Source organism: Gallinula chloropus (assembly GCF_964237585.1).
Source record: "Gallinula chloropus genome assembly, chromosome: 1".
Classification (NCBI taxonomy): Eukaryota; Metazoa; Chordata; class Aves; order Gruiformes; family Rallidae; genus Gallinula; species Gallinula chloropus.
Window position 1 is genome coordinate 120,593,637 of NC_140085.1, and position 15,826 is coordinate 120,609,462.

Sequence of the window (15,826 nt, forward strand, 5' to 3'; positions counted from 1 at the left end):
AGAGTGTAAGACCTCCCTCGAGGCTTTGAAATGATTGTGGTTTTGCTATACTTAATGGTGGCCAAATTATGACCTTGTTATGTTCTGAGATGGGTGAATAAGTGAATGTAAGAAGCCTCCTTGTTTATTGAGGTGAACTCTCTGTGTTGCAGGGACAGCAGTGGTTGCTTCTCCTCTGTTCTGTGCAATCAGTCAAAGAGTATACAAACTCCAGGTATTGCCTATTGCTCTCCTCTCTCTAATGCACTCTTGAGTTGTGCTGAGGAGTCAGAAAACTGTGCTGAGGAAATCTTTGAAATTTTATGTAGTAGCAGTGGCCAAATCATTTGCTTCCCACCTCCATGAGCTGCCTCCATAGCCAAAAAGCGTTCACTACTATTAAGGACTCCTTAAGTTGCTGCTGTAGTTTCCAAATAATCAGAAGCCATGAAAGAAAAGAAGATATGCTACAAATTACAGTGGGGCAACTTGATGCCACCACCATTGGTAGAGAAGAACAGTACCCCAACTCCCATTACAAGAGCATAGTAGAGGAGACCTTTAGGAGACCAGGTGCTAAAAAAAGATAATACCTGGTGGTACAGTAGGATAGCCTGCTCAATAAACTTACAAAAGACAGCAGAAAATCAAGAATAGCCATCCACCCCGAGCAACCTCAGTGTTGCACATGCCCAGTTCCTCCTTTAACAACTTGTAAGAAATTTCTAGAAGTAGAAATGTAAGTATATTTCAGAAGAAAGGACAATTTAAAAAATTGCTGCGACCTAACATCAGTTGATCAGGTTTTATTAAATTTAAAAATCGATATAAAATGTATCCTCTGCATGTGTTGATCAGGCACACTGATACCTAATAAAAGCAGATATTATCTTTACATGGCATTTTCCATTAGGAAAGAAATTCTTATCCCTCAGAACAAAATAGGCATGTGTATACTTTGGAAAGGGATATGAAAAGCTAGCTGATGGCTTATTCACCAGTTCTGAGGTGAATATACCCTCAGTAAACAGCATGTATTAGAAAATTTTCAACCATTGTGTTTTCACTAAGATGGTGATTCGACAGGATTTACATTGACTGTTCTGATTTAGCACATTATCTGTTGATTTTTGTAGGAGTGACCCAAGGATTAGTCAAAATCAGGTAACATTTTAAAGTATGTGGTTTTGTTAATGATAGCATGATGCAGTTTTAAGCCATGTCCAAACGTGCTAATTCCTGTATTTTCTAACGAATATTTCCACAAGGATACGTCTTTAATATATGCATAAGTACATTTAAGAAGACAAAGGTTTAAATTTATTTGACAGTCACAGGTCAGTAAGTAGAATGTCAGATTTGGTACATGTGAAACATCAGGATGCAAATGCGTCTTAAATAATTATTTTAATGGGAACGTAAAGTAAATCTGCTTTGCTGCTTTATTCCCCTGAAAAATTAAGGGTATGTTTTCATTGTAGGAGTTAGAATTTAACAAACAACTCTGATAATGTAGTAATGGAAAGTATTTCATACAGATTAGTCCCTGGGGAAATAAAGCAAACAATAAAGAATTTGCATGGACTAACTCAGAAATAAGGCTCTTCAAACACCAAACAAAACCACACAGTGATATCTTTCTCCCTCCTCCTCTGCCTCTCTTCATCCCCTCTCTCCCCAGGCCCCCCTCCACCCCCGCCTACCCCCAAAACAAAATAGCAGTGCTGGAAAATCATCAAACAGGACTCAGTGGGAAACACTACCAGATGCACAGCTGAAGGGCACTGGGAAGTGATCCAGTTCTGTAGCGAGAGATAATGATATAGACCTTTTAGATAATTGTGTCTAATAAACTATCATTGTAGTAGTAGGTTAGTACTGGAACTATTTTTAGTCTTGGATTTTTTTGTGTGTTTACTGTAGTTGTCTTAAAGTTGAACCTTTTATGATTACTGTAATTTTAAAGTGTTGGGAACCTATGGTGGTATGGAATTATTATAATAGTATGTGATGGTGGTTCCTGTCTGGTCTTAGCCAGTAGGCATCCGCATTACAAAGTTGGTGTTACAGAGGTATCTGGGCTGACAAGCACAGCAAAGAGCTTGAGGTTGAAGACTGGACCCTCCTTTTATTCTCTGCAGAGTATTTTCACGCAACTATGTTGAGGTATTAATGTGGTGAAACTTTCCCTGTTGTCCTTTTTATTCTGTCATAGTGTTGAAAAAAGGACTTTAGTCCCAGCTATGCTGATCAGCTGTTCTTTGTGAACTCTAACTTCACTTGGAATAAATCATGGCTTGTCATACCTGCAGCTGCACACCTTTCTTTAATCTATGTGTTATACACTTGTTTAATCTAATGATGCTGTAACTTATAAGTTGCTTCCTAATTACTTGTAGTATCACAAAACCATTGAGGTTGGGAGGAATATCTTAATATTGTCTAGTTCACCTCCCCAGCTCCAAACAGGATCAGCTAGAGCCAGATACCCAGGGCCATCTCTAGTTGCCTTCTAAATATTATCAAGAATGGAAACTTCACAAGCTTTTTGGGCAGCCTGTTCCAGTGTTAGATCACCCTCCCAGTAAAAAAGTATTTTCTTGTGTTCAGATGGAATTTTCTACTTTTTCATTTGTGGTCATTGCTCATGTCCTGTCAGTGGGCACAACGGAGGAGAGCCTGGCTCCATCTTCTTCATTCCCTCCCATCAGATATTTACAAACATTGATAAGTTTCCTCCCTGAGACATCTCTGTTCACGGCTGAGCAGGCCCAGCTCTCTCAGCCTTTCCTCACAGCAGAGATGCTCCAGTCTCTTCATCCTTGGCAGTGAGTCCTTTTGAAGCATTTCTCAATTCATCAGTGTGTTTGTGAGTTTTCAGCTGATCCACCAATAGCAGATTCCTTCTCTTTTAACGTGGTATATGTAAACACAGTGCTCTAAGGATAATGGTACTTGTGTTCAAAGAAAATGATCAATATGAAAATTTAAGTGTGTACTTAATTTAACAAAGTTAAAGAATCTCTTTTTTCTTCTCCTCTCCCCTCTCCACTTTCTTGTTCTTTTGGATAGTGTTCCTGTTAGACTATGGGTTGAGTTTCTGGGTCTGTATTTTTGAGGTGGATTCTTTACTGCAGCCCAGCAATCAGGCCATCTCACTGCTGTCATCTCTACTTTCAGGGTGCTCCTTAAGGAAGGTCAGTTGAATGTGCCTGCCTCCATGCTTGACAGGTCACACTTTTTTCCTTGCTAGGGCAGGTTTTTTCTCTAACCTTAGTTACATATGGCCTTCCCAGAGATACACAGGGCACTGCAGAACATACAGAGAAATCTGGTCCCTCCCATGCACCCCCACCAAATGCTTTTTGCACAAGTTTTTGTGTGGGTTATTGTTCTCTTTAAAAGAAAAAGTAATGATACTGATGAGTACTGGAGACTGCTGTTGCTTTTCAGAAAAAATGAAAGACACATCTCTCCTTAATGATGCCAGTGTCTTTGCTATCCTCTTTAAAAAAAATCTAACCTGTTACTTTTGCACCAACAAATGTGATTTTTTTCCAGTGGTTTCCTGTTTTCTCCAGAAGGGGGTCATTTTCTGTATTATAACTTGAGGTTCTAGTGGATGATCAGTGTAAAATATCAGTAAAAAGGACCCTCTCACTCAATAGTTCTTTTGCTGAATGAAGGATAGTTTTGTTTGTCCCACGTGGCTCCATCTGTTTTGGTTGTATTAGCATAGAAAATTAGCAAGTCTGTGAAGTGATCCTTAGAGCAAAGGACAGTTAGTCACTCTGTGAATTTGTTCTTACTCTTTCACAGGAACTATTGTACGACGGCATCGGATTCCACTCCCACCACCTCATGAAGATCAGTTCTATACTATAGATCATTTCAATATCAACATAGAAATAATCCTGTATGGCCGAAGATACAAGATTATAGACTGTGACCCCTTTACAAGGTATTTCCTGAGGAAGATGGGCGTTAGGTTAAACAGTCCTGCAGATCCGCCGGATGACCCGTACACCACAGAGCGGCAAAAGGTCAGAGGAGGCAGCAACAGTGAAAGCTTGATTTTTATACAAGTGCCACTCTTATTAGAAGTATGTATTGTATAAAATGTGTTCCTAATAGCAATAGAAAGTGTGCAGATGTAGCTATTTCAACATGACGAGTTGCAAGAGAAAACGTGCTTTTAGAAATTCAGTTACATGGCTCATTGTACTAACATAGTGAAGTCCCAAATGTAGCTGATTTTTTCCTGATGTGTTCATACACCCTTTGAAACAGAACAAAATTAACTGGTAAAAATTCTATTTTAAATAAAAAAGAAAAAAAAGGACATACTATATGTTCTACTTATTATTTTTCTTAAACTAATGATAATAAATACTTTAAAATTGTTTAAATTAATATCTAATTGGAATTGTGGCTCAAGCACATCCATGGTTTCCTGCAGGCTTGCTCACTTGGTCTATTCATGTCATCTTTCATCTCTGCCCCGTGTGTTACTAACAGCTCTTTGCATGAGTAAAGAAAATTCTGCTGCCACAAAGAACCCAGCACTCTGCAGTTTTGAGACTTGTGAGATTTTATTTGAATGCAGTTCCCTCTTTTATGAGTACATGGGAACACACACACCACTCCTCCAAAAAAATCTTACTTGCAGTTCTTAGATGCCACATGGATTCCTCTCTGCAGGATTTGGGGTCCTTTCCATGGGAATGGGAGTGGGAGTGATGTTTTCTGTAGGGGATAACAAGTTTCTTTCCCTTCTGTTTATTAATATGAGTGCAGATGGCACTGCATTTTTCTCCTGACCTGACTGTTAGGACTGTTGGCCCACAATATGCAGCCTGTTGTGACAGATCCAGCCACATACTCTGAAAGCAACAAATACTACTCTTGCATTCAATTTAATTCTCCTATTGAGAAAACTGCTGCAGCTCTCAGCAGCAAAAATGGAAGGTAATTATGACTGAGATGTGCAGAACCATATCCATGTCTTTGAGGCACTCTCAGGCTGATGTCTTGGTTTCATTTCATTCATGTTTTCAGGATTTTTGCAGTCCCCCAGTGAAAAGTGGTATTTGTAATAGGTCTCCTTTTTCTGCATAGTGGTGACTCGAGCCGGCCATGGGTTGCTTTTCCCTTACTCAGGCCTTGTAGGTAACAAATGTATATTAACACATGCTGAGTTGTCTTGATATTGGCAGACTGTCAGCATTACATATGGTACTTCATAATATTATATTTACTTTTTTTTTTGGTAAAAACATGCAAGTATTATACTCCCCAAGGGAGTGGTCACAGCACCGAGCTTGGCTGAGTTCAAGAAGCGTCTGGATGATGCCCTCAATCACATGCTCTGAGTTGGCTGGCCCTGTGTGGAGCCAGGAGTTGGACTCAATGAGCCTTACGGGTACCTTCCAACTCTGGATATCCCGTGATTAGGCATATGTTTACCTAAAGAGAATGGAGAGGAAAAAAAGAGGTTTGAGAAATAAACCATTTAAAGACCAAAAATTACTGTAATAACAGTTCTGAAATTACTGAAATAACAGTTCAGGTTACATTGTCTCATTGATGTCTGCCACCATTCTTCTTTGGAAAGCAATAGATTAGGACTGTCTTGGCCCTTTAACCCACTTTGGACATGATGGATTTTGACTTCATGCTCATGACCCAGTTCAGGTCACCATTTATATATGTGACTGTAACTGACAGTATGTAAATGCAGTCCTCAGATTGCATCATCATCCGGGGATCCAATTTAATGCAGTATTACTGGGTTTTCAGCAGCCATGACTGTGGATAGCATCCTGTCATAGATCATATCGGATGGAATGGATCTTTAGCTGGAGATTTGATATTCCTTTTCAAACCTATAGGTGTATATTGAGAGAACATATGTACCCAGTGCCTGCCAACTGTATGAAATGAATCAAAAGTTAATTAACTATGTTTTGTAGCTAAAAGGAAAAAAAGAAAACACCAAAGGGAAAAGGAAGAATTAATTCTTTGTAGCACATCATTTATAAGAATAATTTTAAAGGAAGTAAATCAGGAAGGGTGATGCTATTTGGAGTTGTAGACATACGATTACCATGGGCAATTTCTTGAAAATGTGAGCTGTACTATAAATAATTTAACGATTTTCTAAGCTGCAGGACCTCATTGGAAGAAAAACAAGGATCAAAACCAATACAAAACCTTTTTCATTTATTTTCTCAGGGCACAGCAACCCTGTAAATAGTTCTCTGGAAATGGCATAAAAAGTGTTTCATGAATTGTAATTGTGTGGTGTTACTTGAAAATCCTAAAAACACATTCTAAGATTAGATGCTACCCTGCAGTTAGGTATCCTGATTTTAAGAGCAACTAATCAAAAAGGTGTTTCTCTTAATTTCTCCTTTATCTGCAGGTTCTGGATAGTATGAAGCCGTTGCGCCCTTATGAGCGCCTCGACACTTCGAAGCAGTTTTTTGAGCTCGATGGACAGGTTTTGCGTTTCTTCGGTGTGTGGAACGACCCAGAATCCGTGTTCCATGAGCCACGAGAGCTTGTGCTGCGCTATTACCTGTCCGATGATACTATTGACATAAAAGAAATTATACCAGTAAACTCGGGCCGGGATGCAATTCCACTTTTCCTCAGAAGAGAGAAGCTTCCAAAGGTGAGGAATGAAAATTTCAGCTTATTTCAAATTCTTCCACTAATTGAGAAATATTAAATGCCTTGTTCCGAAAATCATGTATTAGGATCTTAATGTTATGTAGAAAGTGTTATCAGAGTATTAATCATAATGGCATGATTTAGGTTTTGCACACATTCACATAATAAATTAGTAAGTGCTGGAAAAAAATAAGTTTAGGCTTGTCATACTTAAATTAAAAGGAGAAAGAAGTTAGGCAGAAAGATATCCTGTGATTTCCTTTCTCCCTTATTATTTTATTGAGGTAAATGTATTAACAAAGCTCTGCAGTAATGGAAGTCCAGAACATAAATTAGTATTGATAGATAAACTAATATGTAACAGAGGTGAAATCAAATTTGATCAATATGACTTTTATTTTGAACCCTTCGAAAAGTCCAGTTTTATTGTTCTGTAACACTACTACTTTGTAGCAAGTTTGAGTGATTTCTTAAAATATAGTTTCTAGGTTTGGGACCGTATGCAAAGCTACTTAAAATTCATAGAAATCCACCAATAAGCTTTGTCAGGCATTAATCAGGTGCTTATTTGAGAAGGCTTCTCTCAGAGAAACCTTCAAGGGGGTTGAGTCCTCTGTAGCCTATTATGATTATAAAATTAATAGCTGAATACACTTCTGTACCACTCCAGACAGATTCTGATGACAGAAGTAATGGTCAACCCACAGATGGAGTAAAACACTGGGGAATCTGTTCTCTCCTTTCCTTCTCATATTGGCAATCTTTGTGATGCCATAAAGATTTCATAGTAAAAACCTAACAGCAAAATATTGCACTTTTCTAACTTTGTGCATCTTGTGTTCTGAGATGCTGATTTAGCAGTGGCTCTGTGCACTTTGAAGTGCATATTGCAGTTTTAAGGATTGGCGTCTTCCTCTGAGTTCAGTGGAAATTTTGAGGAAGACAGCAGAGGAGATCAGTCAAAAGTTCGGCTGTCAGGGAAGGTGGTATGACAAAATAACCCACTTTGGTTACTCTGCATCATCAGTTTGTTCATAGTTTAAAAAAATGTAATGTGCTTGCATATTATGTTTGATATTACTGGGAGAAATTGCTATTGCAATTTCAAAACTTAAAATAGAAACAGTTTTGCCCGTGGAATCATGCTGACTTGAATCCCCTGTATTAATGCAGTATCTGGCACAGTAAGACCAACCCTGGGTGGTTCTTCTGCATGTCTCTGTAATTATTACAAATGAAAACAATAGCCTCTAGAGCAGATGTTGACAAGGATATGTTACTTTGGATGAGCTAACCTTTGCTTTCTGTTTGCTTCCAAGAAAAAGGAGACTTTATTCCTGGCTTCTGAATGCTTCTTCTGGCGTACAAACTGGCTTTTGACATATACGCTGGCTTTTAGGTTCCGTTGTGTAACCTTACCTTAGAATTTACTAAAAATTTTCCCAAGAAATAAAACATGTAGCAGTCAGCCTGTAAAAAACCTGCTAGTTCTAAGGTAACTGAGTTATCTTTCTTCAGTTAAATGCATTTCTGAAGGGTTGGTTTCTTTTCTTCCAGAATGCTCCCACTGGGATGTATCAGCCGGGCACAATCACCAGCCGCACGGTTCTCAACGTGTTGGGAAAGTTAGTTGGAAACAAAGGCCACTACATTCTGGACAATCGTAAGGTCAGATGTTACTGAATGCATCCAGCTGTTGAGTGTCTCTATAGTAGGTTTTGTAATTTCTGTGTTATCTTCTACAACAAAACCAGGTATTGATAAAATTGTGTTGCCACTGGAGAACAGCTCAAATGAAAACTACTAAGATTTACTGTACGTAAATTCTGCATTTGTGAATGTGAGGTAGCTTAGCATGGGGTGCAAAATACATGCAAATGGACTCTGAAGGCTGTATTTTAAATCACACACAGTAAAATACCTAGATTTTAAGAAAAGTTCTGGGATTCTGAGATTTATAGAGCTGCTGTGTGAATGTTCCCTCTTTTATTAGACAGGAGCAGTGCATCAGGAATTTTACAAAGACGGTGACCTGAAAATAGGGGCAGAAATTAATGTTTGGGGAAGGAAGATAACACTCTGTGATTGTGATGAATTCACTAAAGAATATTACAGGACAAAGTATGGAATTGGTAAGTAATGATAATTATCCTTTCCTTGTGAGCCTTTTTATACTTCTGAGTTTGACAGAGCTGTCTTTGAATTTTATTACTGACAAAACGTGTTCATTAAAACCTTTAGCAACAGCAATCTGTTGTAGGCTGTTAGCAGCAAAGCAGTAATTTTGCAGGTGATCCAGAAGGGCTTTCTTATACGTTACTCCCTTGAAAATTATTACGCAACGTACCTGTTCTGTTCTTAACTACCTCTATTTTAAAGCTAGGATGACAAAATAGTCACGTGGATAGACTGCCAAATCTTCCTCTCTCCTTCCCCCTCCCATTCCAATAGCCGTGTTTGCAGTCAGAAAATTATAAAGAGCATGTAGTGAGTGGGCAAGTAGAATGAGCTCAATTATTCCCCATTATACTATGCTTCATTTTATACGGATGTCAGAATCCTCACATAATAAGATTTCCTGACACAACATTAGTAGTCTATCACATTATTGGTTTTTACAATGCAGTTTCACATATTCTGGACCATTAGAGTATGTATCCTGTGAAGTTTCAGCACTGAATTCTAGAAACATTTAGCAACTGTGTCCATAATGGAAAAGCATTTTGGAAATGTATAACAATAGGGGCTTTCGTTTATCTGCCTCTGAATTCCCTCAGTCAGACTTGCTAATGGTTCTATTATGGACATCTTCCTGCAAAAACAGCTCAGTTAATTTCTGGCAGTTTATTCATTCAGTAAATACAGCTCAGTGTCTGGCTGTTCAGAGGTGGTTAGAAGAATCCTGCTATGGCCTTTCTCTGCCATTATGAAACCAAATACCCGGGTAAACTATTTCTTTCGGCTCGACTTGTGACCAGATAGAGTGTAGTGTTTGGATCAAAGCTTGTCTGTTGTATTGGGGGAATTAAATGACGTAGCACTGTCATTGCAACACTAAATTTCTTAATTGGCAAAACACGTCTCATTAGGAAGATTTTTTTTTTAATAATAGCTTGGCATGTCTGTACCAAAATAAATCTTTTCTTATACTAGCCAGTGTGTGGGGAAGCCGCATTCGGTAACCATAGTATTAGCTACAATAATTGTGAGTCTAATTCCAGGGATGCAAAACAGGGGGTTCTTCCCTGAGAATTTTTTCAGCCAAGAATGCTGCCGCTATTTGGCAGCAGTATCCTCTGTCTGAGCAAAATATCCTGGAACAGTGAATGGGGATTTCTTACTCACGGCAGGCAATAAATGAAATGCAGCTGACCATCCTCTATCAACCACGCAGTGCAACCAAGTGTTACAAAAACACAAAGACTCTTCCCCTCACGTAGTGCTGGCTCAGTAATTACTGGTTATGTCTCTGGCTGTTAAAGTTAGGTGGTTTGCAAGTTAGGAGAAGTCAGAAGTTGCTGATGTGCAGAATTCTAGAAAATTGGGACCACAGGTGATCTAGTTCATTCCCACTGTTCTGAGACAGGATAGTGTGTATATATATATGTGTGTGTGGGTTGTCACTGACTGATGTTTGTATAGCTTTTTATCAGCGTCCTTCAGTAGGGGAGAATTCTTTGCCTCCTGAGGTATCTTGTCCTAACATCCTAGTTAGAAATGCTGCTTAATAGCTACTCTGAAACTGGTTTGTTTGAACTGAGAGAGTAACTTTTTTGTCTTTCCTTTGTTGGACAATGAGAACTGCTCAGTATCTGCTTTTTATAACAACCTTGTACATATTTTAACACTATTCCAATACACCATCTTATCGCCCTACCCACCTCCCAGGCCATCTGCTGTTAAGGGAAACATTTCAGTCTTTTCCCATGCTCTATTTTTCCATATCTGTGATAATTTTCCTGTTTTCTTCTCAGTGCTCTCTCCAGTTTCTCTGCCTCCTTAACACAGAGCACACAAAGATATGCTCTGGCTGAGACCTTTGGGAAACCAGAAAGTGTTTTGCACATACCTTTAAGAACACATGATGGCAGACACTCTGGCTAACACGAAAAAACATCCATCTTGATGCAGCCTGTCTTGTTCACAGAAAATACACACCTCCTTAGAGCTGAGAGATTCTCACAATTTGTTGTGACATTCCTTCCTGCTTTCCCCTTAGGGACTGAAAAAATGTAGGTATGACTTCTCAACTAGAAGGGACTAGGAGTAGAATCAGTGTAGATTTTGGCTTAGACACAGGTTTTGAGAGAGAAAGGGTGAGGGTTCACCTTTTATTCTTAGTGAGTTACAAATTTTCTTTGTGTCTGGTGGATGCATAAGGTACTCTCAGTGGGCTCAGTCCCACAAAGTGCCCGGCATTCTGCTCCCATCCAATTAAGTGCTGAAACGTGCTTAATTGCAGTTTGAGTCCAGGGAGACCATTTACTTGAGTAAGAGTAAGCAAGTGGATAAATTAGTTCTTACATCCAGGCACAGTGCTCAGCACCTCACGGCATCAATCCAGCTGTTTGTTACTGTGTTTTCACATTACTCGCCCTCAATTTATGCTCTTCTGCCAAAGCCCTTAAAGAGGCCGACATTTGTTTTTGACTGCAGTCTCAGCACAAGTGGCTTGCTGGTGGAATTTGCCCTGTAGGAGAATTAAGGGCATTTTAGATTTCTCTTGAAGTGCATGATTATGATATCTGATATATTTCCAATGCTGGTGTTGCCTGTTTTACTCTTTATACTGTTTGTGAAAACCAAAGGAGAGCTTTTCCATGAGTAAACAATAGCTAATGCTATTAGCTTTCAATAGAAAGCTAATGACATTACTGTAATCTAACAGTGCTATGAATGCAAGAGTAAATGCCTTAATGTGTGATATTATCTGTCCACACTTGCTAATGCAGCCTTGGAGGAGGAAAAAAATACTCTTGAGCCATGTAGGTGTTGTGGTCACCCAGCTGAAACATGAAATACACTGATGTGCAGTGGCGGCAGGGGGGAGCTGATACTTGTTCTTCTTACTAAACACAGTATCTCAGCACAGAGATGAGTATGAAGTGTGGAGCTGAGTATAAAGTGTTCTCTTTTAAATAGCAGACTGTTCCTGAAGGAACAAATGCAGTAAAATCTGGTTTCCCATTGTTTTTTACTCAATGTCCCGGCACCTCCCAAGCCTGCCTGCTACGCCTTTTCGCAGTACCCTGCAATCTCTCTCCTGTCCTCTCCTCGCCCTCCCACCCCCTCATTTCTCAGGCTCCCTCTCTGACCTGCTGCCCGGGCAGAGCAGCGTGCGGGGTGATGGGCTGGCCAGTACATGTGTGCTTTTGGCCAGGCAGCTGCTGCTGGATAACAGCTGACTCCTGCCTTTTCCCTCAGTGGGGGCATTAAAGCCTGCTGCCAATTTTCACTACTCGTCGGAGATCAGAGTCTCTCTGGCGTCTAACCGCTCCACTACATGTGGTGGAGACTCAGTAGCAGCCTCTAAATATACTTTGTGCACTTACAGTTGCCTTTTTTTTCCTCAGGTAACTGGAATAATCAAGAAGTTAAGTCACTGTAAAAGGAATTTTTCTTTGAATTGAAATAAACACTGCTGTGGTTTAGCTGCATAAATGGTTCTGTGAGCACTAGATTTCTGTAATCCTTCATGTAAAAGGTGTGAAGGTGGTGGTTTTGCCTTCTTATTTTACTTCTTGCCTAAATTGCAAAACAGACTCTCACAAAAAACAGGTCTCAGCTGTTTGTTCTACGTCTTCTCTTATGTATAGAGAACACCACGTTAACAATGTCATCCCTCCAGGTTATCGTCACCTCTTAAACTGTCCAAAGCTAGTGGGATTTCTCACTCCTGTTCTTGCCTGTGATGCTGAGAGGTGTCTGTCCTTCCTCTGACCATAGAATTTCATGCCTACCCGCTGTATACTGATATTCAGTATGGCTATCACTCAAATCCAAAATATGTAGCACTTGACTCTTCCTTGAAATAGGGTTTTATCTGACATGAGGGTTTTCCCATAGTTCTTCAGCTGAGGGCAGAAGGTAATTTTACAATGTATGCCAAAATCTTACAGTGGATATTGAAACTGAAAGCAGACAAGCTCATTCAAGCTGGTTTAATGCTGCTTCTGTGGCAACAAATTCTTCCTGAGGAATTCAGTTTTTCTTACTAAGAAGGCTACTCTATCTTCAAACTGTTTATATGCTGAAGATGCAGCTGGAGGTGTTTTGTGTCACCTGTTCCCAGTGCTTGTTCAAATCTCACTCAGCTTTTGATGTTGTGAGAAAAACTTAGCAGTATGTGATACATGTTTGATAGACTGGGTGAAATAAAGCCCCTAGTGCCAGCCTATCTCCCGCTGGGCATCAGTTGAGACAATAACAAGGGGTGAAACTGTCCAAGGGGAAAATATCTGAGCTGTTCTTTCTGGAAGTAGAAATTTGTAATGCTGGATTTCATTTTACCCTCTCCCCACGGTAAATTCACACTGAAAATGTTACAGCCTGGAAGAAAAGAGCATTGATTTCTTTTCCAGACTGGACAGAGGTAATTTTCTTAAGAAACAAGGCTAACCTTGGAAGGAGTATGTTTTCTGGGGAAATGCAACTTGTCCGTATGATTCTACTACCCTAATGGCGTGTGGCAGAGCAGAGACGAAATGATTTCTGAGCTTGGGTATGGCTGTTAGTCTACTGCACCGAGGGGTCTGTTCAGAAGTTGTAGAAATGAGTTTTTAACTAATTTGGCAAAGTGTATTTCTCCATGGCAATTTCTTTCTGAATTTCCTCGTTCACAGGAGAGAATCTGAATTCATAATCCTGTAAAATCCTGGAAACTGTAGGTGGCACGAGGTGGCTGGACTCCTGCATTGCTCTCTTCAGTGTATCTCAATGAAGTGAGGTCATTTGATGTGGGGGAAAGGATGGGAACCAAAGCACTGAGCTTCTCATCAAATTTTGTTTACCCCAAGCTTGGGTTATGAGGGATTTAGTGTGCTCTCTGGGGCTAACACAATATTCCTCTTACTTTGGAGCTTCCTTTTAGCTTTTAAACCTAACCTTCATCCCTATGTGCTGAGGTGCACACGAAGGGACGTGCTTTAGGATCTCTTAATCAGGGCCTGGCGGGTGAGTGTCAGTGAGCAGACGCTGCGGCACTGCGTGTAAGCCCTCGAGCTTGTCCTCCGCGCCCGGCGGCCCAGCGGAACCCCCGGCTCCCCCAACCTCCTGCCGGGCAGCGCGTTGCTTGCGGGCCGCGCAAAAAGAAGGAAGCTTGTTTCTGCTAAAATACGCGGTTACGAGCCACCGGCTTTTGCGGGAGAGAAACATTAGCGCAGATTAACTCCACAGTAACAATTAGCGTTGGGGTTTACAAACCGCCCGCAACGAGAAGCGCCCGGGTTCGGGCCTGAGCGCCGGGCGGGCGGGCGGCGAGCGAGCGGGGCCGGCCCTGCCGCGGGGGCACCAGGTGGCGCTGTGGGAGCGCGGGAACCGCCCGCTCCCCGCGGCGGGAGCGGCGCGCGGCTCCTTCAGTCACACCTGGGAGGGACGGGTGGTGTCTCTCTCTGTGTGTTGGGGGGAGAGGGGTCGTTCTGTCTCCACAAGGCCCCGGTTTGCACGCTCCCCCTTCCCTGCAAGAAGAATTGCACCCGTCAGTTGCATAGCACGGGACACCGAAAATGTCTGGAGAGGCATTTTTATCGCGGGTGGTACCGAGGATGCAGTATTTTTGGCTGCACTTGCTCTCTCATCCTGAAGATTGCTTGGGAAGTTCTAATCAGCCTTATTTTGGGTGCAGGCTTGGCTTTTTATTTCTGAATCACAGGAAAGGCACAGGTAGTTTTTACGGAGGACAATGCTGGTGTGGTTTTACAGGCCCCTCCCGTGCCTGATTCAGGCAGAGGTGTTAGTTCTGTAAGTCAGACCATATTCTTTTAAGAGGTAAAGGCCAAGGCACACTTCATTGTTTCTTTAAGTTAAAGAAAAACTTGGACATCTGAATGCCTTCTATATTTTTCCACTTCATACTGCTGTTAGGAGAGTCCAATTTCGAGAGAATATGTTGCCTTGATCTTTGCATATAACCATGTTTAAAACATTTTAATCACAAAACAATTCAGAAAATGTTCCAAGTGACAGCAGTTTTGTCATTTCCCTCTATCTGCACTGAAACCTGTGGTACGAGTCTAGGTTATTCATCTCTCCTTGGTTCTGGGTAGAAGAGTTGAGTTTTAAAGAAAAAAGACCTTTATTTCATGGAGTCCACTTCTATACACTGGACATTTAACCAGTTTGCCTCATGTGTTTGTCTTTCATTTCCTAGCCTAGTGCATTGGGTTGAGTCTGGAGGCCAGGTACCCACCAAAACTGCCCTATCACTTCCCTCTTTAACTGGAAAGGAGAGAGAAAATACAACAAAAGGCTCGTGGGTGAGAGACACTCACTAATTACAATCACAGGCAAAACAGTCTTGACTTAGAAAAATTAATTTAATACCAAGGAAAACAGAGTAGTGTAATGAGATATAAAATAAGATCTTTAAACAGCTCTCCCTACCCCTCCATTCTTCCTCGGCTGAAGGTCCTGCCAGGAGACTGCTCCAGCGCAGGCTTCCCATGGGGTCACAGTATCCTTTGGGTGCATCCACCTGCTCCAGCATGGGGTCCTTCATGGGCTGCAGGGGAGTATCTGCTCCTTCTTCACTGATACTGGTGTCTGCAGAGCTGCCCCTCTCACATCTCTCACTCCTCTCTGGCTGTAAAAAATGCTCATGGTTTTGGGTTTTTCCCCCCCCTTTCTTAACTATGCTATCCCAGAGGCGCTAGCACCACTGCTGATGGACTCAGCCTTGGCCAGCTGCAGGTCCATCTATGAGCAATCTGGCATTGGCTGTTGGACATAGGGGAAGCTTCTAGCAACTTATTGCAGAAGGCTTCCCTGTAGCCACCCACCTCTAAAACCTTGCCATGCAAACCCAGTACACCAAGCCAGCTCTCCATTCTTCAGGGCAGCATTTCCAGCCCACCCAGATGCAGAGGTGATGTGGCATCATGCAGGCAGTGCTGCACCAGTTGAACTGCAGTTCGCTCTGACCTTATTGCACCTGTATCAGTGTGGGAGGGGCCTT

The 15,826-nt window shown here is 41.2% G+C and overlaps 1 protein-coding gene across 1 annotated transcript in view; it reads left to right on the forward strand.

Moving 5' to 3' along the window:
* Positions 1-15,826, forward strand: part of EFHC2 (EF-hand domain containing 2) — a gene marked incomplete at its 5' end in the record, with an annotated part of 63,028 nt that overhangs the window by 17,351 nt on the left and 29,851 nt on the right. The window contains 4 exons of the mRNA XM_084280018.1: positions 3,799-4,022; positions 6,404-6,655; positions 8,212-8,322; positions 8,648-8,786. Of these exons, the coding sequence (XP_084136144.1) occupies positions 3,799-4,022; positions 6,404-6,655; positions 8,212-8,322; positions 8,648-8,786 (726 nt within the window). The remainder of the gene's footprint in view (positions 1-3,798; positions 4,023-6,403; positions 6,656-8,211; positions 8,323-8,647; positions 8,787-15,826) is intronic.